The sequence below is a fragment of the Annulohypoxylon truncatum genome (genome assembly GCF_022578515.1).
Source record: "Annulohypoxylon truncatum strain CBS 140777 unplaced genomic scaffold F4807scaffold_12, whole genome shotgun sequence".
Taxonomy (NCBI): Eukaryota; Fungi; Ascomycota; class Sordariomycetes; order Xylariales; family Hypoxylaceae; genus Annulohypoxylon; species Annulohypoxylon truncatum.
Window position 1 is genome coordinate 133,814 of NW_025953798.1, and position 21,167 is coordinate 154,980.

Genomic DNA, 21,167 nt, shown 5'->3' on the forward strand with positions numbered 1-21,167 from the left:
ATCTAGGCACCTGCATATTAAGATTCAAATTTTATTTTTAGACTCAGTCTGTATATCTAGCTCGAGGTACTTGTATGTCTTTTCGCCTCGAACCGCCTGCCTGCCGTAGATATTACTAGGTAGTAATGGTGTATGTGCCTAGGTGCTTCGCCTCAAGGTGACGCAGGTCCATGTTCATCTAGCTCGACGGTTTGCTCGAGGCAGTAGCCAATCGAGTAGTATAGCCTCCTCAAGAACGTGGCTATCCAAGATGTATGCAGACGAGGCCGCCTGCGTCCTCCATTTCTAGATACCACGGGCCTATAGCTACCGGATCTTCTTGGCCACATAGGCAGACACTTGACTCTTCCACGGAGACGAACTCGGTGATTCTAAATATGTCTGCCTTCACATGACAAGTAACATGGCCCATTCAAGTATCATAGGCTGGCTGTATGGGATGCTGAGATTCCTCTTCACATGTGATACCTACTAGATAAACAAATTAGTACAGGATCAACATTGAACCAGAGCCTTATATCGTCAACGTAATGAATCAGTAGTACTTGGATAATAGTTAGGTAGTATTTGGTGGTTTATTTTGATAATATGGCTACAAATATCACGAGACCTTTTAGTGAACCGTCAACGCCATGATGCCATTCATTCGCTAAGCACAGCCGTGCGTACGTCGGAGAACAGAGGTACTATTTCAGTCCAAAGTTGGAACTGCAAGCAAATTTCGTTAGTGAAATGGGAATGGTACTGGGACTAGTGCCTCTGTCAAGGTAACACATACCTGATAATAGCCCTGTGACGCAAGCACCTCCAGTCCTGGAATGGTAGTCCAGCCTGAGTTCTCGGCTAGCTCCATTAATGGCGTACGTCGGGGCTTGTAAGCCATCTCTAATAGGACCCTGAGCCCTTCATTATGCCTGGGCTGTTGTAACACCGACCCGAGCAGCCCTACCATCGACGTCTCGATCGGCTTGTCGGCGGGCACCGTACTGATGATGACGTTCGGCTGATGCTGGACATGACTAGCTTCGCTTACTTGCTCTATCTTGAAGTCGCCGGGGAAATCTGAACGAAGAGAGACGGCGGCTTTAGGGTTCCGTGCCACGATATAGACAGGGCTGTAACCAAGGGAGTGGAGCGCGTAGATGGCTGCCCTACTAGTACCACCCGAACCTATCACCATTGCACCGTTTGTCGTCCCGTCAGTCGGTGGTACCAGTCCCGCTCGGCGCAATGAATACACCATGCCCCTCCAGTCGGTATTCTCACCCAACAGACGTTTCGAACCGTCTGGCTGGGACACTGGTATGATCGTGTTGACGGCACCAATGGCTCTAGCTGATTCTGAGACATCGTCAAGTAGCGCCATCACGTCAAGCTTGAGCGGGATCGTGACCGACGCGCCTCCGAATTCAGGCGATTGAATCAATTTTACCAGATCTGTCGCAGAGTCGGTTTCAAACAGGGAGTACTGGTGAGGCAATCCCGTTTGGCGGAACAGGGTGTTGTGCAAGGCTGGTGACCTAGATGCTGAGATAGGTTTCCCGAATAAGTAAAATTGCTTGGCTTCGAGCTCTCCAATCAAGGCTAGTCCGTTGCGGATCTCGGCTGCTGACAATTGGCCGGGAGCTGCTTTGAATGGTAAGTCGGGATGTGAGACAGGCGTTAGAAAGCCATTCAGCACTCGAGAGAGCTTTCCGATGGTGCCCATGTTGAGAGCTATTATAGGCTTTCCGTGCGCAGCAAACATTCTCTCTTTGAAAGTAGCCAGTGAAAAGTTATCGTCCATCTTCTTCGCAACTCCTACCAACTTGATAATATCGCCGTATTGCAAGGCTCGGTTGTACCACGTTTGCCAGCCACCGTTCTTCCAAGACAACTTGCCTTCTGGGTCATGATGCGACGCAATGACGCGTGTAGAGCTGCTTCGTGACTGGATGATGGTGTCCAAAGTTTCGTCTGAAAGCGTCATTTCGAGATCTATATACTCGACACCTGCGCGAATGGCCTTCCGATATAGAGGAAGCAATTCCTTTTCTGACGCGTACTTGAATCGACCACCCTGAGACGCGGACCTAAGGGTAAATATGATGGGTATTTTTGCGGTGGAACGCAGCTGCGAAATCTGCTTTCCCACTGACTCTGGGGAAATGTCATCCAGCAAATCGACTCGTAGTTCAACCGCGTCTGCGCCAACCACAACACGCGGAATCACCTCCAACGCCGACGAAACGCTAGGCACGGTGAGCGAGACAAAGAAGGATTGGCGTTTCTTCTTCGCGTTTTCGAAATGCGTCCCTTTCCCAGTGATGGCCGAGACGAATCGAGTGAAGTCAGCAGGAGGATCACTGGCACTCTTAGGTGGCTCGAGGTAGGGGCTGTGGTATTCGTAATTGCTGCATTCCTGGAAAAGAGGTTTGCGCCGTTCGTATACGCCTCTTATGTCTTCCGTGTAAGCAGGACGGGTTTTATCCCGTGTTAGATATTCTATTATTTGCTCGGAGTCGCGTTCGACATTGAGTACCACACCGCCACTGCGATGGTAAGAAACGAGCAACTCCCGAGCTTCGGGTGTCTCGACGACACCACCGCCACAAGAGAATACATGACCTTGGCTTTGATTTTTAATGACATCCCTTAGAAGCTCAAGCTCATCGCTCCTGAAGCCTTCCCAGCCTCGACCACTCTCCTGTATAATTTGAGGAATCGTCATACCAGATCTTCGTTCTAATTCTTGATCGAGGTCGACAAACGGGTATCCGAGAATCTTAGCCATCCAGTGACCTGTTGTAGTCTTTCCAGCTCCTCGCATGCCAACGATGATGATAGAGGATCCTGTTTTAGACTGCTTTGCCTTCTCTTGAGAGTGGGGGACAACATCATCACCTGTTAGGCTGACCTTGAACGACTGAGCTAACACGTCCCACCATCCAGGCCATGTTTTGCCAGTACATTCACGTTCCAGGATGAGAACAGGACCTGGTGCTATGACGGATATAACACTGAAGCTCATCGCCACGCGGTGGTCATCATAGCAATAAATGCCTTCGCTTGGCTCCGCCAGCTCGGTGAACTTCTTGCCTGCGACAACAATACCGTCTTCAAGTTCCCTACAATGTACGCCAAACTTTGCAAGTTGTTCCCTCATTGCTGCAATGCGATTGCACTCCTTAACACGCTGGTTAGCAATCCCAGTGATTTTAGTCTCTCCTGATGCTACAGCAGCAAGAACAGACGCTGTCAGGAACGCATCGGTCATGGGCTCCATGTCGACGTCGATGCCCTTTAATCCGCCTGGGCTTGGGCCGGTAACTGTTGTCGACGTAGCGGTTTGCTCCACAGTGCATCCCATCGGGCGCAACACGTCGGTAGCGAAACGAGCATCCCCCTGAAGGGAACTTGCGCCAATATTAGGAATAGTGCAAGTGGTACCCGTTATAGCAGCAACCGCAAGAGGGTAAGTTGCCGAGCTAGCATCGCTCTCAACAACATACTCTTCGGGATTTTTGTACACTCCTTGAGGAATGTGGTAAGTGTATGGTTCATCCGGGGATTTTGTGACAGAAATGCCGAATGCCTCCATCATGGCAATAGTCATGTCGATATAAAGTTGCGAAATTGGCTTGCCACCTACTAAACGAAGAGTCACGGGCTTCTTGGCGTACGGAGCACACATCAAGAGAGATGAGACGTACTGCGATGAAATCGTAGCAGCCAAATCAATGACTCCTCCATCGAGGCCACCGGCTGCGTCGACTTGCACGGGTAGACTTAGTTCCTTCTCAAGGTAGTTGATGTTAATGCCATTCGATCGCAAGGCATCCACAAGCGGGCCGATAGGTCGGGTTTTCATCCTGGCATTACCAGTTAAAACTGTCGATGTCGCGCTGGAAGATGAGCACAAAGCAACTACGGTCGTCAGGAAACGAGAAGCGGTGCCGGCATTTCCGATGTAAAGAGGTTCTGAGCTTGCTTCGAGCTTGCCACCTTTTCCCGAAACTACGAGGACTTCGCCAGCCTCCTCCCAGGTGTATGAGGCACCATTGAGTTTGGCGATCGCTGACAACATATATTCGGTATCATCGGAATGAAGGAGGTTCTTGACACGGCATGTTCCTTGGCCAAGCGCAGCAAGAACAAGAGCCCGGTTGGAGATACTTTTGGACCCAGGAGGAGTTACCTGCACGTTAAGTTCCTTGGGCACGCCCGGTTTCACACGTGTGGCAGGGGAAAGGACAACTCTGATGGCACTATCATCGACTACACTCGCCTTGGGTTCATACGTCTGGCCCACGGCAGAAAGCAGTACAATCTTCTTTTTCTTGCCTTCGTTCTTCTTGTCTACCGCCATTTTCTGAAGCACCACGTCGACTGGGCACTTCTTTCCGGCTGTCAACTTCACAATACGCTTGTCCTGGAGAGACGTCGGCAAGTCATAGCTTGCGATACACTTAACTAGTCGAGCCACAGCACCAGGTCGCAAGACGCCAAGATAACGAGCTAGCTCGGCCTCCTTAACCATCCCAATCGCTACGGCTTCGCCATGTAGAACTTGAGGAGTGAGAATGGCTTCGAAAGCGTGACCAATGGAATGACCGAAGTTGAGAAGGTTCCGTAGACCGCCCTCCTTTTCATCTTTAGAGACGACCTCAGCTTTGACACGCGCGGAAGCAAGGACGATACGCTTTAGTATGGCACGGATCGGTAGTAATCTATCGTTGGGATCAGGGGTCTTGGACCGAATAGCGCTCAAAATCGAAGCGGCATTTTCTTCTAGAGCCGTGAACTCAGACTCATCCCATATAGCAGCCGTCTTGATCACTTCGGCCATACCGTTGATAAATTCGCGAACGGGAAGGGTTTCGAGGAAAGCTAAGTCTATGTAAATGCGCTTGGGCTGCCAGAAGGCCCCGACAAGGTTCTTTCCCATAGGAGTGTCGATGGCAGTTTTGCCGCCGATAGACGAGTCGACCATGGAAAGCAGGGTGGTAGGGACCTGAACGAAACGGACGCCACGCATGAAGGTAGCAGCGACATAACCGATCATATCACCAATAACACCGCCGCCCAGGGCAATGATGACCGTGTCCCTCGTGCATTGTTGGGCTAACATCCAGTCCTCTATCTCGGCCTTTGTCTCGCGACTTTTAGAAGTCTCGCCAGGAGGGATGGTGTAAGTAAGAAGCCGGGTTTGTAGATTTCGGCTCTTAATGGCCTCGTCAAAGATAGTTACGAAAGGAGGAACATAGCGATCGTGGAGATTCGTATCAGTGATAAGGATATACGTAGAAGAGTTCAGATTCTCGAGGAGATCGTCGGGGACAAAATTCCGCCAAATCCCATGGTCGACAATAATCGAGTCGGACCCAAGAATGGAAATGCGGGTTGGGCCCGGCGCACCATTGGCTTGGGTAGCCATTCTAAAATATCGCGATTCTAATAAGACTCAGTTGTATCTCGATACTTATATTTGATAAGATAGATATTCGACAGCTCTCTTATATATCTCAAGGAGCGCGAAGTTGAAAATGTGCTTCTAAGTGGGTAATATATATGTAAGAACGAGGGGCTCCTCTAAGAAACAGTAATAGCTCGCTAGATCTCAAGGAATTCTAGCGGTCCTAAACATTCACTCCATGGATAGGTGAGCGATAGCTTCGCTTCCCCGTGAATCCTGGAAGACGTTGAGGGAATATGCGCATCTATGTTGGAGGTAGGTGCTTAGTTAGGTTCGAACAATGAAGTTCCGTTGTGATGTGGTTCTATGAGTCGACGCTTTGAGGAAGGGTCCGAAGCGGTGGCCCCGCCGAAGTTTTTTTTGGTTGTTCCTGCAAGAATGGATCTTTGTGTGGTGACCCGGCCAATTGGCCAATAGGAATTGAAATATCCAACTGTCATTGCTCACAGTTTCTGAAGGTGCGACTCCGATGTGCGGGGCAGTTGGTAGAGGGGTCCAGAAGCTTGATAAATGCATATATGCACTTATCTATTCGAGATGATCAAATAAAGAGAGTATACCTACTTAAGCATGATAGCTGCTTCGCGAACTCTATTGACTGGCAGGCTGGTGATTAAGGTTCTGGTTTGATAATCAGAGTTTTAGCAGATCGGCTTACCTTTTGTCATAAACATTTAACGTGACTCTCCACCGTGCTTACCCTCTCTTATTAGATATAGGTAAAGCCGTCGGCGATAAAAAAGGAGTTACGAACCGTCTCCTAGGCGCCTATCTGATGAGCCAAACCCTGAGAGAGATTGGCATCACGGCATCGTCTGCGTATCCGGACCTGCCTGGCTCGGAACATTACGGGGAGTTTCCATCGTTCTTCGATACGAAATTGACCAAGGATCGCGCGCGCTGTGCCTTTCTCTCCTGGTTGAGCAGGTCGACGATTATGCGACGACCGCATATTATTATGGCTCCGTTCGAGAATTCTCAATAATACTCGAAACGAGCCGGGGTGGGTGCTGATTAATGAATGCGACTATACCTAGTTCATCTCCTTCACACAGGGCAATCTTTTTGCCTACGAGCCCTGCCAGCTTACCAGCCTAACACTTGGAGATGGCGGTGACCCATCGAAAACGACCCGCAACTCTTCGCGTCCTCGCGCTTTGTCGCTACATCTGGCACAGCAATTTTTTATGGTTGTATGTGGGGCTGGAGAATTACTAAAAGAAGGAATGCCGTAATAGAGAGCCTCCATTGCTCCATTGCCTATTTGAACCTCACCTGTCCCTGTTTCTTCGTGCTATGATGTCTTTGTGAAGTGTCCCGTAGAACCGCGTCTTTTGCTCAATATTCCGGGGTCGTCGTCGGTCAGCTAACCTGAAGCAGCATCGTTACGTCAGACATCTTCACCAGACCAACAAAACAGGCGACAGTTCGTCTAAATATGGCTGCCGACATGGAGAAACTCGACCCGGAGAAGCTTCAAGTTGAATCTCGACCGGGTACCGGCCCGAGCAGAGAGAGGTCCCGCGATTCTCCCAGTTTGAGCCAGATACGCTCTTCGTCCATTGGGCGCGTACGTTCAAACAATGGCCACGGATGCGCCGACTTAGATGAAGGCGACGAGTCAACTGATGATACAGTTACACCTAGTCACCCTCAAGTTGGAAAGGATCCATTCGAGGTAGCATGGGAGAGTGATACCGATCCATTATGTCCCAAGAGCATGAGTCTTGCTCGAAAGTGGCTAGTTGTGATAACTGTTGGCATGGGTAGTTTATGTGTGTAAGTGAATTGATATACTACAAATAAATCAAAATCTACATTTGAATACATTCTAATGATAATGTAGGACATGTACGAGTTCCATTTACGCGTCAACGTATACTCAGATGAATCCAGAGTTCCATATATCGAGCATCGTTGGCACCCTCGGCCTATCGCTTTTTGTGCTTGGCAGTATGTTTCTCACCAGTGTTCTTATGAAGTCACGTTTGCTAAATTCATAATAGTTGCTCTTGGCCCACTGCTTATGAGTCCCCTCAGCGAATTCGTTGGCCGACGGCCGATCTATCTTATCTCTTGGGCTCTGTTTTTAATATGGTTAATACCAAGTGCCGTCTCTCACAATGCCGCGACCATGTTGGTCGCGCGATTCATCGATGGGTTCGGTGGTAGCTCGTTTCTTAGCGTCGCCGGTGGCACTGTCAGCGACGTATTTAATCGAGACCAAATTCAAGCACCAATGGTTATAATAGCGTTGAGCCCCTTTATCGGTACGTGACCAACATATCTCGATCTGGCGTCGAACTAACGAGATACCTGGCAGGCCCCAGCCTAGGTCCTCTCCTTGGTGGATTCATCAACTACTACTCAACTTGGAGATGGACGTACTACGTATGTATTATACCATCGTCGATTCAGTGTGTGCTCGAATTGCTAATCTTGCAATGATAGGCCATGATTATCTGGGCCGGAGCTGAGTTCGTCATGATACTTGTCTTTGCGCCTGAGACATACCGTACGTGGCTATGATCCATATCCTTTGGAGAATGTGTACTAATTAGTGTCATAGACCCAATCAAGCTCCGCGAGAAAGCTAGAAAGCTAAGAAAAGAGACCGGAGATGAACGTTGGAAGGCACCTATGGAAAAATCAAACAAATCTATTGTGGCGACTATTGGGAACTCCCTGCTACGTCCCTTTCAATTACTTATTTTTGAGCCCATGTGCCTGCTACTCTGCCTGTTCTCGGCCATATTACTTGGTGTTCTCTATCTATTCTTTGGTGCATTCGGTCTAGTCTTCGGCAACACTTACGGCTTCAACCTTTGGCAATCCGGCCTGAGCTTCCTCGGTATTTTCGGGGGCATGATCATCTGTTCTGCGATCGATCCCATCTGGCGTCGCAGATACCTCCAGCTCCTGGAACAAAACAACGGACGCCCTGAGCCCGAGTTCAGGTTGCCATCCGCAATAGCTGGTGCATTCCTTGTTCCCATTGGTCTATTCATCTTTGCGTGGAGTGCCTACCCATGGGTTCACTGGATAGTGCCGATTATTGGATCTGGCATATTTGGCTGCGGCACGCTCATGGTTTTCACTGGAATATTCACTTTCCTCGGTAAGTTAAAAACAATAACCCAGCTACTGTTCTATACTAACCGGTCATTGTATTAGTGGATGCATACCCGCTCTATGCTGCTTCAGCCCTCGCTGCCAACAGTTTCGTTAGGTGTACATTTGCTGGTATGTGCGGAACACAACGACGAGAAGACCCTAAGACTTGTCATCAGCTAACTTGTTCTTTCCACAGCTGCTTTCCCTCTTTTTGGAATACAAATGTATAATAAGCTTGGTTATCAATGGGGATCCAGTCTGCTCGCCTTTCTTACGGTGGCGATGATGCCGTTCCCGTATCTGTTTTTCCGATACGGAAAGCAAATTCGCAAAAACAGTAGATTTGCTACACATGTATAGACAGATCTATTCAGATCAATTCAATCTAGGATTTCTGCTGGTATGTGGCGTAATGTCTGATACCCCTTGCCACGATACCCAGAGCTAGATCGCATTACTTTCTTAGAGCCAGGGCACCGCCAGAGGCATGCCCTGCTCGTTCATGCATGGAATCAAGGAGTTGTCGGTAAGAGCGAAAGCCTACAGTATATACATACTTACAAGTTGGTTCCAGGGATTTGAAAATTATGGCATTATGTAGATATGTATATAACGAGAGCAAAACATGAGGCATGACATGCTATATATACTTGTAATCATGAATCAAGCATCTATTACCCTTCTATATAAGAGTAACCATGAGGCTACACGTGATCGTAGTCGTTTGGTTAACGTCAAGAAAATCTTAACAATGGGAATAAACCGACATGCACTAGGTCATCTAAAGGACGAAAATGGTGACGAACTGTGTAAAAAGGGGCCGGTATCTTTCAGCCAACTAAGATAATAAAACTATCACACCAGCAAGAAAAGTCATCTTAATCGCACAGTGCCTGTCCTTTATCAAGTGAGTCGTCAATTTGCTCGCAAACATCCTTCGTCCTACAACCAGTTATCATGACTAAGGTCTGCTGTGAACGGTGAACTGCGGCTGTCTACGCTTAACGTGATCTCATATGCTGTGCCCGTGTATCCAAGTAAGTAAGGGAAGTCTAAGACTCAAGGCTGAGGGTACATTGTGATTAGTGATTATGATAGAACTGAAGGATTTGAAAATGATCCCATGTAAAATAAAATCTCGATGTTTTATTGGGAACTGTCGACGATAGTCATATACCAATAATCACTCGCACAACTATTGGGAGTTAATCGACGACTGCTTCATATTGGTGACTTTGACCTCATCTCATCTGATATGGTCTATGCATAACCTATTTAGATGACTGGGAGTCTATGATGTTGTAAATGGTCATGGCTTTCAAGCAGTGGCCTTACCTTCTGAACCTCTTACGAATAGGAGTCCTTGCTTAACTGTTTCTTGAGCAATATCATCATCTACCCCGTGTGACTTCTTCAAACAGTGATAATCCCCGCTTGGTCGAATAACAGCTCCCGCCTCGTCTGAACCCTGCGAGCCATGACAGCTCTCGCCTAGTCAGATGTTTTGAGGCAACCGCAGTATTCGATCCGTCCGAATTCGTAGAGTAGTGGTGTTACACGCCCCGTTTGGCTTCCAAAAGAATAAATGCACCCGCCTAATCTGAAAATTCAAAGGACAGACCAACTTCCCATTCTCCCTCTTAACCATTTCTCCGAACCGACTTAAACTCCTCATCATATCATCCCCAACCATCCCAGCTTCAACTCCATACGCTCACCCAAAACAGGAAGACCACCCCCTCATCTAGAGAACACCATGGCTGCTGGCTGGACTAGCTTCGAGGAGGGCAGTTTCTCCGGCGAGCGCCTCGAGGTGGGAGTACACCTATCCATCACGTGCCTCTGCGGCCAAGTATGTACAACACCATTTGGAGAGCTTCGTCGGAAAAGTGTGCTAACGTCGCATTTTCGCAGATCCAAGGCCTGATTCGCGGCCACCGTCCTTTCCACGTAAGTTGAACCATTAGAATTTTCATACCCTCCTAACGTCCCTTAAACTAATCGAAACTAGCAAATCTGCCACTGCGCTGACTGCAAGAAGATCACCGGTGGTACTCACGGTGATTTCCTCGTCACTAGAGAGCAGTTCTTGGAGATCAGCTCGGGTAAGTTCCTCAGCTTTGGCGGTCATCCTATCCATCCATGTCCTGTCATTAATTCCAATCCCAACATTCGTTAACCATCAATTAGGAACCATTCAAATGTTCTCTTTCCAAGCCACTCAGGCGATCTTCGAGTTCAAGAAGTATCTCTATCGATGTGAGCACTGCAGCACCCCCTTATACTTGAAGGAGAGAGACACGCGAACAGATCGCATCTTCATCTTTTCCGGCTGTTTAGTGCATCACCAGTCGTTGGAAAAGCCCGACATCGAGATATTCACGCAGCAGAAATGCCACTGGTTGCCCGAGCTCCGAATAACCCCAGCCCCTTCGCCGGAGCCTGATGCGGAGTTAGTTGAGGCTGAGCCAGACTTCGAGGTCGTGAGATCGTACAGCGCCAGTGAAGAGTCGGACCAGTGATATAGGGGAAGAGGGTCTCGTGTAATGGTCGGTTCATGCGTTCTCTTCTTATAAGAGCTTGGTCCCGGCATCATGGTTCGGGATGATCACACGCGTGACCGACAAAGGAAAGGCTGGTTGGTATTTGCTGATGGTATGCGAATAGGCAGGGTAGCCTAAGTCCATAGTGCATATAGCACATCGTTGATTTATCATCTCGACGGCAGTATTTTCCTCGCGTATTCACGACCTAGCCTGAGCATTGCCCTGACGTGATCCTCGAGTCGCCTGTCCTTCCGCCTCCGCATCCATAATAATACGATACCTAGGACGACCATGTCTACCGCGAGATGCTTTGTAACAATCCATAGCATCCATTTAGCCCATGCAGCAAAACTCTTTTCCTTCTTAGACCTCCACTCGCGTCCAACCGTGATCTGTTCTCGTAGAGCTGCTACCTCGGCGGATAATCTGACAACAGCGCGTTCTACTTTGCGTGACCACCTATCTCCCTTCTTCACATATTCTCCTTCGAGATCGTCGTCCTGTGTCTCGCGATACTCCTGTTCCGCCGCATCATCCTCGCTCATGGGGCTGAGCATCTTCATCGGGCCCTCGGTCCCGCTTAGTGGCTGTTGAAAACGTCGGGGTTCGGCAAAGGTAGCATCTTTCGGAGACGCGTTTGACGACGATGGACTGTTGTTCTTAATCTGATCCCAAACAAATTCGAGTTCCGCGACAAGTCCCTTCCCGTCACTATCGATACCAGTTGTTAGTTCATGCACCAGTCACCGCCTCGCTTATTCCAGGATCGAAGAACACTAGTTCTATCTCGGGGAACAACTATTATATCTCGTATTAAGAGGGGAAGACTTACGGCGTAGTGGCGTATCGATGCATAGTCTCTATCAACGCTTCGATATACCGCCTTTTGGCCTCGGTTCGACTGAGTCCACTCTGGGCATTCCAGGCGTCCCATTTATCGCGTTCGCGCTCGAGTTCGTCGGCATCGATACCCGGGCGGCGCTCTGGCCGTTCCATGACACCGTCCACGTCTCCTTCCATGGCTTGTTTGTACAAGCCATATAACCGTAGACGATCGCCCGGCGGGGGGCGCGACGCTCCCGTCTTGGGAATCTTCTTCACCGTATTCAAGGCGTGCACAAACACGCGGTCTACCGAAGGTGGGGACTCTATCAGCGAAGGTGTGATGGATTGGGAACTTATGAGTAAGGCAGGAAGGGAAAAGGGGCGATTGATAATTGGAGTGGTTGATTGGCTCGGCGGGTCTTGATTCTCAGGGGACATACCAACTGAGTCGGCCATTTCGAGCCTCGCATCTGTATTGAATACCGTATATGATTCTGGTCTCCGACTCTTTCTTTGCGCTTCGTATCTATATACCCCTATCCATGCATGGATAAAGGAACCTGGTACGCCGAAGGCGTGGCGAGTGGGAAATCGTACGTACGCGTAGCGAGCCCGCTACGGCTGCCCGAAGAGCAGGTCGAGACAAATTGAAGCTGATGTTGGATCACCGCCTAATGCGTTGGTTCTAAGGCTACCAATGGGGAGCCCGCGTTCAGGAACACGTCATCTATACAGGTGGGAGACGCAGGGAAATTCAGTCGGATGTCGGAATCCAAGGTACGATTCTGAGTTGGTTTTAATATAGTAAAACAATTAAGTCGAAGGATTAAGCGAGCATTATACAATGAGCAATGAGCAATGAGCAATTACTATCTTAAATGTCGGTCGCGATGTTGGTGGTTTGTGAGATTCTCCCCCATAATGGAAGCTTGTACATAATGGGGTCCGTCACGTTGATCGCGGCTGTTTGGGTTTGGTGTAGGGAATTGAAGGAACTCGAATTGCCTCGGTCATAGAGAGAAATGGGGTCTCGTAGAAATCCAAAGCAAAGAAAGCAGGGATCAGCTCCTTCTGTAGATCCCTCTGTAGGTCCTTCTGTAGCAGCTGTAGGTACATTTTGACCGTGCTGGCCGCTCGCGTGGTACACTGCGTCACCGAGCCTTTAACCCCTGTATTGTGGGGATCGACCCATCCTAAATTAGTGGGAATCGGAACCTTAGTTTTATGTATTAAACCCTCTTCAGTTCCATCCGCATCCGACGAAAGCACGTGAAGGGGACAACCTCAGATAAGAATTCGTTATAAAATGCAGATAGGACAAGTGTAGCACATGTATGCCTTGCAATTTTACATTTTTATGAATATGTTTCGAGTATCTATTGGAGTGGTTTCATAATGGATCATATCTAACTCAACCAGCTCAACCCAATAGCTCGCCTGTTATCGTGAGGCTAAACATTCACAAGGTGACGAGACGGGGTTGCTTGATGGATTATATAGATATATCAGTAAGTATGAATAAGCCATTGACCTAACTTAACATACATTATACCTACCTATGCAGTATATAACCGGGGGTTTCTCTCGGGAATGATTATTATGCTAGTATGTTAATTAATTAGGATGGCCTTTTCTGATTCTTATTTTCTGGTCGTAAATATCTGGTGCCACATAACGGGTACACTGCAAAATGTAACTCGGCTAAGACCAGTTGTCATACTCTTGTTGGGTCGATTCGGCCGACTTTGCTGCTTGTAAGGATTCTTCCTTCTTCTTTCGCAGACGCTTGATCAAGCTTTTGTTCTCCAACGCTGCGAGTGCTGCATTGGCCCCAGCCTCCTTCTTCGACAATGCACCTCCGATACCGAGCTGAAGGTTTTTCTCTCCAAAACCATCGAAGAACACGCCCACTGTATACCACGGAAGTTTCCCCGAGGCCTTGTCCATCTTCGGTCCACCCACGTCGTTGTATGAGATCTTGACTCCTTTGGCGCCAATGATCTGACTGAGCTGAACTTTAGGGTTTAAGTCCCGTTTGGCAGGCTTTTGGCTATCGTCATTGTTCTCGGTCTTCGAATAATCATGTGTAGGACGGGATTGACCTCTGCACTCTTCCCGTATCTCTTGTGCGATCGTTGTGCTCCAAAGGGACTTTATCCAGAGTGACACACGCGATAGGCCTTCCGAGTCCCCTAAAATTGCAGCTGCGACGTAAGACTCGAACACATCGCCTAACACTTTCTTCTTCGCATTATGAGACGCCTGGCTTCCGCCGATTCTACCATGTAGATCAAACTCGGCAGGAAATCTCGTGCGTTTATTAATTCCGTACTGCACAGTATAGTTGGACAGAGTCCCGTTCTTGATAAGTCTCTCGCGTAACTGAGAACATCGCCCAGGACTTAGATTTGGGAAGGTTTGGTAGATGAAAGATGTAGACATCAGGTAGAGGTAAGCATCTCCGATCCACTCGAGTCTCTCGTAGCTCATATCTGTTGGCCTCGTCGTCATCCCGGAGTGAGTAAGCGCTGCCTGTTCGAGAGCAGGATCTAGGATAGGAGGCAAAGGCGGCAGACCCGAGCTAGGTATATCATCAGGTGTCCACCGAGTTAGTAATACCGGTGGTGGTATGATAAGCGCTGTAGGCGCATTGCCGGAAGTTCCCCCATCACCATCGAGCTTTTGAATCTTGTGAGATCCAGGCTCATGTTGATTAATGGCATTCGTCTAATAAAGCGTGTGTTAGTAGTAAATATGATATCGAGCCAATGATTTAGTACTCACCTCATCTTGAGTTAGTGATTGGGCGGAAGGCAATATTTTCTTGTTGTGGCGTTGCAGGACCGATATGATTTGATCGTTTACTTCGGGAACATCACGAAATGTATCGAGCTCCTTCTTTAAGGCTTTTGCAGCTCTCAGCAAATCTTCGGCATGCTCCAAGATTTGCGAAACTGACGTTGCATCCTTGGATGCGAAGTCTGTATACGAACGCTTCGACATTCTGATTATAGAATGAGAGATACCCAGGTAATTGGTATGTAAGTTCAAGTTGTTGTTGATTACCTACCTATAAACATAGGTAGGCAGTAATAATTTGAATTTATATGTGGAGAACATCAATTTGATGCCGAGAAGATTGATGCCAAGTACCAGGCTAGCTTGTGCCCTTTAATTCAATATTAGAGGGTGTGCGGGTGATTGAAATTACCGGGAATTATTAAGGTACTGGTTCACCACTTCAAATATTTGACCGATAATTATCCGATTTGCGCTGTACTCTAATCAGACAACTTTTTGACTTCGCGACAGCTCGATATACTCAATCGCAAAGCGAGTACAGCCTGCTACCTAGGCACACAGATAGCCAAAATGACAGCAGTCCCTCGGGCGAGGCTGCTGAACCTCATGAAGGTATGGATGCTTATCATTACATTCAACTCTGTTTTGTCCCGTGTAATCTGACGTCCTAGGCTCAATGCGAAATCTTTTCGACGGCCTACAATCCTGATCGTGTACGGATGGGTAATAAAATCCTTCGCCAAAGATTAAGAGGTCCAACACTTGCGAAGTACTATCCTCCAAGAGGGCCTACAATCAACACGTTAGAGAAAGCATTCAGAGGCTTAGAGTTAGAGACTATCAATGAGCAAGAAGAGGATAGATTGGAGCACTTAGCAGGGTACGTCCTTTTACATCCTGACCGTCAAGACCGATAGCAAAGAATCTAACCAGATCGCAGAGTGAAATCGCGTGGTAAAGGCGCACCGAAGAAGCAGAGGGGTCCACCTACTGGATCACGTTTTGGTATGCTACCTCTCTATCAGATATCGAGAAAACTGTTAACTGTGATGCAGACAAAAAGAAGAAATGATATTAGCACGGGCTGTACATTGATATACGTGCATAACAAGAATGGCGTTCACACGGATATGGGATATGGATATGTTAATAAAAAAACAAGGAATTCCTCAAAGTCGAGACTGTTGTCCCAAGATTATGCTGAAGCTGTCATGTCAACGGGGTCTCTATGCTTTTGCCCGTGAACTTGGGTCTTTTTGTGAGCTAACCAGCCTAAATCTACAGGAAGGAATCGTCGACAGGAACATGAGGGCTGAGCCACTTGATTTGATGTGAGATTTTTGACCGTAGCTATCTCAGACCAATGTTTTGAGTGGTTACTGATTAATATAAGTCGTATTTAGGTGTCATCGTTAGGTCGTGGGAGAAAAAAATAGAGCTGCAACCTGAGAGTAACGGATGCTGGGATGATCTCAAGACAAGAAGAAAATCATCAAGAAGAATATTCGTATTTATTTAACCCTGGGGGATTTTTACCAACGGGAAAAGTATTACGTAAGTACGAATGTACACAACCTGGAGTCCCCAGAAAGATGCAAAGGAAAACTCTATTTTTTCCAGTACATGCACACTAGTACAAAAGTGGAATCATGAACATTGTCGTCGCTACTACTCGTCAGATACCTTGGTATATATTTACACTGGGTACCTGTGCACTATAAATCCCACTTAGAGGTACCTCACTCCTCGTACTTCACTTCTCTAGTTGACAATATAAAATCCTAGGTACCTACAGCTTCACTGATTCCAACGTTGACCTAACGGTGACTCAGTTCTACGAAACCTACCTACGAAACCTATTTAATCCCAACTTTCCAACTCCCAGGAATTTCTTCCCTCTTTTCATCCCAACGGGTAAACACAAAAAATTCGAGCTTATCCTCGAAATTAATTTATTCCTCTCTTCTCTTCACACACACTTCTTATCCAACCTAGCTTTACCTGTGCCAGCCTACCTTTCGTTATTACGATTTTTTCGTCTCGCACATTCATCTTTGAATAATCATCTCCATTTCCTTCAACTTGTTCCATTGTGTCCATCCGTTATACACGCGTGCACACATACGACCACCAAGCTACTTGCTTGACTTTAATCTTCCTCTCATTCCTGACTTGACGGTGGATATTGGTTCATCGATCCATATTACCTTCAGTCAACACCTTGCACCTTCAATACTTTCTACCTTGGTCATTGTCGCCTCGGTCGTCTAGTGTTTATTCAACGCTGCTTATCGGTAAGTGCTACCCTAACCTTATATCCTGGCGTACCTTCCTCTTCATCCCATCCGTTCTCAAATATTCTCACCTGCTTCCCCGTTCCTACCACCGTCAATTATTTGCACCTGCCCAAAATTATTTTACTTGGGTTATCACCTACACCTACCCTGATTTCGTCATTACGTCTACCTACTTTAAATTCTCGATTTTTCTCTTCTTGTCCATTTCATCTATTCCTTTCATTTTTACTCTTTACCTCTCGTCATCCACTATACCTTTCACCCCGTCTACCATCACATCACACCACACGACACCACAACTCACCGTTCATTTCACACCATACCATACAATACCATTTAGTACGTTTTCTTTCAACACAGACGAGGCATCTCTGCCATTTTCCAACTTCGTTTTGAACACTTACCGTGTCGATCAAACAACGTTCTCCTCAATAACCGGTCACGGTTTTCCGTCTTGCTACATAGGTACTGACTAAGCCAGAACTTAGAAACCATGTCTACGCCTTCAGGTCCCTCGACTGGTTCCCCTACTCCTCGCCGCACTATGGCCGCTAAGACCATGTCGAAGGAGGAAAACGTCAAGGTTGGCACTGAGAATTCTTCTACTGCCATTGTAAGTGATATGCTCGAACGTATCCTTCCTCCTGTAAGTAGTCGTCATGTTTTAAGAGACGTGTTCGATATATCAACTTGGCTGGCTATCTGGCCTTGTTCATCTATCCCATCTATTTATACCATCCCCGAAATGTTTCTTGTTATGTTTGCTATGACGTTCGGATGGCAGAGTTGAAACTAATGGTTATCTGTAGTCTCAGAAGAAGACGGCCTCGGCTCTTTCGGCCTCTACATTGGTTAATCAGAGTTATCCTAAGGTCTGCTTGCCTCACTATGCTTTTTCGTCTTGTCCCCTTTGCTAATTACAACAGAAGATCAAGTTGGGCCACGAACCCTCCGGTCATTCCGATTCCAGTCCTATGGACAGCCTACTGGAACATCTCAACCACCACACCAACGTGCTTACCAAGCAAGGCGAAGCTCTCAAGGCTTCAGAGGAGGGCAATTTCGCGCCTCCTATTCTTCAACATGCCTCTTCGAGCAGCTCGGTGCCTATCACACCCGCCACCGAGACCTTCGGAAGCACAGCTCCAACTACCCGACCAGCTAGTGCGACTCTGAAGAAGGATGGAGAAGTCAACAAGGACGAGGTTCTTCGTCTTAAGCTAGAGCTTGCCCAGGCTCAAAACAAGATTAGCCGACTTGATCGAGAGCTTGCACAGACTCGTCGGGGCCAGCCTGGAATGGAGTATGGTATGGGTGGCTCTCCGGTGGACAGCGAATTTCGTCACGACTTCCCACCCGAGTCCAACCCATCGCGTGTCCTGGGTCCTCTAGGCCCCAACACCGTCAGCCACCAGGCAGCGGGCCGAGAGGGGCAGTATTGGTCCTCTTTCGACGATTCCCGATCGGACACCAGCGATGCCTTGTCGGCCACTGGTTTCAATCGTTCTCGCAAGCTTTGGGGACCCAAGAATAACCAAGGCCCTTTTCAGGGCGGTGGCTTCTCGGGACCGGAGCTCCCAAATCAACAGTGGAATGGGCGTGGAGCTCACCAGCCTGGTTACATGGATCAGAGCATGGCTTACGAGCCTTCGGTTCCCGGCAATTATCGTGGAGATCGCTTGACTCCGGATTATGACTTGACAATCCGACCTTCTAGCAGCCGACGAAACGGCCGGTTTGAAAACCGTCTCGGAACGCCCGCCTTTGGTGCAAGCCCAGGATTTGGCGGTGGTTACAACTACGGCCCTGGCGGTTATGGAGCCGACCACGGCATGCATGGCCCGCCTCAGGCTCCGTCTAATTCGGGCATGTATTCTAACTACCAGCCGACTCCTGTTGGCACACCGCTTTCTCCCTTAGCCACCGAGTTCACTTCGGCTACGGGTGTTGTGCCGTGGAAATCTGAGGTACGTCAGCTATTTTCTTATTATATACTTTAGTTTGCCACTAACGCATATTTGTCATAGCCCGCGGCCTCTGAGGGCCAAACCTATCTGCCGACTACCGAGCCGTTGAACTACCGCCGCTTGCTCGATCGCAATGTCAATTGCAACTGGAAGTACATTGTTGACAAGATCATCTGCAACAATGATCAGCAAGCTTCTATCTTCCTGCAGCAGAAGCTCAAGGTCGGAACTCCGGATCAGAAGTACGAAATCGTCGAAGCGATTGTTAGTTCTGCTTACGCCTTGATGGTCAATCGCTTTGGTAATTTCCTGGTGCAACGATGTTTCGAACATGGAACTCCGGAGCAAGTGATCAAGATCGCTGAGGCCATTAGAGGTAACACGCTCAACCTCTCGATGGACCCGTTTGGTTGCCACGTGGTGCAGAAGGCTTTTGATGCCGTCCCCGAAGATTACAAGGCCGTCATGGTTCATGAACTACTTCGACGTATTCCAGAGACTGTCATTCATCGCTATGCTTGCCATGTTTGGCAAAAGCTCTTTGAGCTGAGATGGACTGAATCACCCCCTCAGATCATGAAGTATGTGAACGATGCACTACGCGGCATGTGGCACGAGGTTGCTCTCGGCGAGACGGGAAGTTTGGTTGTTCAGAATATCTTTGAGAACTGTCTCGAAGAAGACAAGGTATATATTTGAAGCACATAAGATAACACTGGACTAAGATGCTAACTATCTACTCTATAGCGTCCCTGCATTGAAGAGGTCCTCGCAAATATCGACATCGTTGCGCATGGCCAGTTCGGAAACTGGTGCATCCAACACATCTGCGAGCACGGCGCACCTGCCGATCGAAGCCGTGCGATCGACCACGTTATCCGCTACGCAGCGGAATACAGCATGGATCAGTATGCCTCCAAGGTGGTCGAGAAGTGCCTTAAGATTGGTGGTGCTGAGTTCCTAGCTCGTTACCTTGACCGTGTCTGCGAGGGCCGCGTGGACCGTACTCGCATCCCTTTGATCGATATCTCCAGCGACCAGTACGGCAATTATCTCATCCAGTGGATTATTAACCACGCATCTCCTCAGCATCGTGAGATAGTTACTGCGCATATCAGAAAGCACATGGTTTCTCTCCGTGGATCCAAATTTGGATCCCGCGTCGGAATGCTCTGCACCAATCCGGCCCTTGCCACTCGACCGGGACCTGGCACTGGTGCTGGCATGGGACGAATGCCCGCAGGTCCTCGTTACAATGGCCGTGGCTACCAATAATTGCGCTGCCTTATAGTTTCAAAGCCTAGGGCGTATTCACTTGGCGAAGAAAGCCGCAGACATCGCGGCATACTTTCTCAGAATGACGATGCGATTTCATAACGTTTAGTTCCTACGAGTGTTTTCCGTGTTTTTCATTTCTATTTCCTATGTTCTGCGTCCATACACGACTGGGCGCCAATGACAAATTTCGATTCGATTCACATATGGCAGGTCTCTCCGGCAGCATCATCTCGAGCAGGGAATTTATACGCATCCTACGCTCGGCGGGCTACTGCCTTGCTTAGGCGCCTTGGACACATCATGCTTATGGATTTTGCGATATCAGCCACGCCATACCAATCCGTTCGCCATCCTTTTCCTGATTCAAATCCAGTTCGCTCATTTCAAGATCTTGAATTGGATGGTGAAATTACCTAAGGCCGATCAAAAAGGAAAATACTTAGTATTTCACCTTGCCTTCTATAAAAGTTGCATCAATGGTTTTCCCGATCTTAGCCGAAGTGGACGTTCTGCAGAGGATAGCTACCTTGTGTTGGGAATCAACTGTTCAGGTTCGCATGGCACTTTCGAAGCCAATACAGAATTCGGAAAAGGGGTGGACTAATCAGACGTGGCCAAAATCAGAAATGTTAATATTTTGTTTTTGCGCTATCGATGAGAGGTCTTACATATGCTCCTTGTATTACGAAGAGTTATCATTTACACTCATTCGTTTATTTCACATCAAATTCCATGCTTCTACATTGGTGAACTCGTCCAAGTCCCATGAAGAACCGCTAGAATATGATGTGATACGCCTCGACCTTCCTGGCATCCACCAGGTGACAACATCTCGAGAGCCTTTTTCCTTTGTCATTTCCTTGAGTTATCGTTGTGTTTTTCA

General features: G+C 48.0%; 7 protein-coding genes across 7 annotated transcripts; 4 read left to right on the forward strand and 3 right to left on the reverse strand.

Annotated features, from left to right (window-relative positions):
• Window positions 1-485: 485 nt before the first annotated feature.
• F4807DRAFT_51597 (Pentafunctional AroM protein) lies at window positions 486-5,569 on the reverse strand. The gene is made up of 2 exons (XM_048003142.1): window positions 779-5,569; window positions 486-708 (listed from the first exon to the last, which is right to left on the reverse strand). Exons 1-2 carry the CDS (start codon window positions 5,414-5,416, stop codon window positions 643-645), a joined length of 4,704 nt encoding a protein of 1,567 aa, XP_047855061.1. The 5' UTR covers window positions 5,417-5,569; the 3' UTR covers window positions 486-642.
• Window positions 5,570-6,893: 1,324 nt separating this feature from the next.
• F4807DRAFT_459384 (putative bicyclomycin resistance protein) lies at window positions 6,894-8,929 on the forward strand (the record flags this gene model as incomplete). Its single annotated transcript, XM_048001351.1, has 8 exons — window positions 6,894-7,234; window positions 7,302-7,408; window positions 7,462-7,725; window positions 7,779-7,846; window positions 7,907-7,970; window positions 8,025-8,573; window positions 8,630-8,698; window positions 8,766-8,929. 8 exons carry the CDS (start codon window positions 6,894-6,896, stop codon window positions 8,927-8,929), a joined length of 1,626 nt encoding a protein of 541 aa, XP_047855062.1.
• Window positions 8,930-10,325: 1,396 nt separating this feature from the next.
• Window positions 10,326-11,091, forward strand: F4807DRAFT_459385 (Mss4-like protein; the record flags this gene model as incomplete). The annotated part of the gene is made up of 4 exons (XM_048001352.1): window positions 10,326-10,421; window positions 10,484-10,519; window positions 10,581-10,674; window positions 10,760-11,091. The coding sequence occupies 4 exons, from the start codon at window positions 10,326-10,328 to the stop codon at window positions 11,089-11,091; spliced, it is 558 nt and encodes a 185-aa protein (XP_047855063.1).
• Window positions 11,092-11,186: 95 nt separating this feature from the next.
• On the reverse strand, window positions 11,187-12,605 carry F4807DRAFT_51721 (acyl-CoA binding protein). The gene is made up of 2 exons (XM_048003143.1): window positions 11,948-12,605; window positions 11,187-11,826 (listed from the first exon to the last, which is right to left on the reverse strand). Exons 1-2 carry the CDS (start codon window positions 12,394-12,396, stop codon window positions 11,283-11,285), a joined length of 993 nt encoding a protein of 330 aa, XP_047855064.1. The 5' UTR covers window positions 12,397-12,605; the 3' UTR covers window positions 11,187-11,282.
• Window positions 12,606-13,237: 632 nt separating this feature from the next.
• Window positions 13,238-15,119, reverse strand: F4807DRAFT_51778 (ribonuclease III). The gene is made up of 2 exons (XM_048003145.1): window positions 14,725-15,119; window positions 13,238-14,667 (listed from the first exon to the last, which is right to left on the reverse strand). Exons 1-2 carry the CDS (start codon window positions 14,941-14,943, stop codon window positions 13,642-13,644), a joined length of 1,245 nt encoding a protein of 414 aa, XP_047855065.1. The 5' UTR covers window positions 14,944-15,119; the 3' UTR covers window positions 13,238-13,641.
• A 193-nt stretch (window positions 15,120-15,312) lies between these two features.
• F4807DRAFT_459388 (mitochondrial ribosomal subunit S27-domain-containing protein) lies at window positions 15,313-15,814 on the forward strand (the record flags this gene model as incomplete). Its single annotated transcript, XM_048001353.1, has 4 exons — window positions 15,313-15,354; window positions 15,414-15,622; window positions 15,683-15,747; window positions 15,798-15,814. 4 exons carry the CDS (start codon window positions 15,313-15,315, stop codon window positions 15,812-15,814), a joined length of 333 nt encoding a protein of 110 aa, XP_047855066.1.
• A 1,718-nt stretch (window positions 15,815-17,532) lies between these two features.
• F4807DRAFT_466943 (ARM repeat-containing protein) lies at window positions 17,533-20,521 on the forward strand (the record flags this gene model as incomplete). The annotated part of the gene is made up of 5 exons (XM_048002428.1): window positions 17,533-17,685; window positions 17,849-17,911; window positions 17,966-19,006; window positions 19,067-19,693; window positions 19,754-20,521. 5 exons carry the CDS (start codon window positions 17,533-17,535, stop codon window positions 20,279-20,281), a joined length of 2,412 nt encoding a protein of 803 aa, XP_047855067.1. The 3' UTR covers window positions 20,282-20,521.
• Window positions 20,522-21,167: the final 646 nt, after the last annotated feature.

Excerpts from the sequence above, each read along its gene's own strand:
- F4807DRAFT_51597 (XM_048003142.1), bottom strand. The coding sequence starts at position 5,416 with ATGGCTACCCAAGCCAATGGTGCGCCGGGCCCAACCCGCATTTCCATT. Across the intron at positions 709-778 it reads CGTCACAGGGCTATTATCAG|TTCCAACTTTGGACTGAAAT; the intron begins GTATGTGTTACC and ends ATTTGCTTGCAG.
- F4807DRAFT_51721 (XM_048003143.1), bottom strand. The coding sequence starts at position 12,396 with ATGGCCGACTCAGTTGGTATGTCCCCTGAGAATCAAGACCCGCCGAGC. Across the intron at positions 11,827-11,947 it reads CATCGATACGCCACTACGCC|TGACGGGAAGGGACTTGTCG; the intron begins GTAAGTCTTCCC and ends TGGTATCGATAG.
- F4807DRAFT_51778 (XM_048003145.1), bottom strand. The coding sequence starts at position 14,943 with ATGTCGAAGCGTTCGTATACAGACTTCGCATCCAAGGATGCAACGTCA. Across the intron at positions 14,668-14,724 it reads AATCACTAACTCAAGATGAG|ACGAATGCCATTAATCAACA; the intron begins GTGAGTACTAAA and ends ACGCTTTATTAG.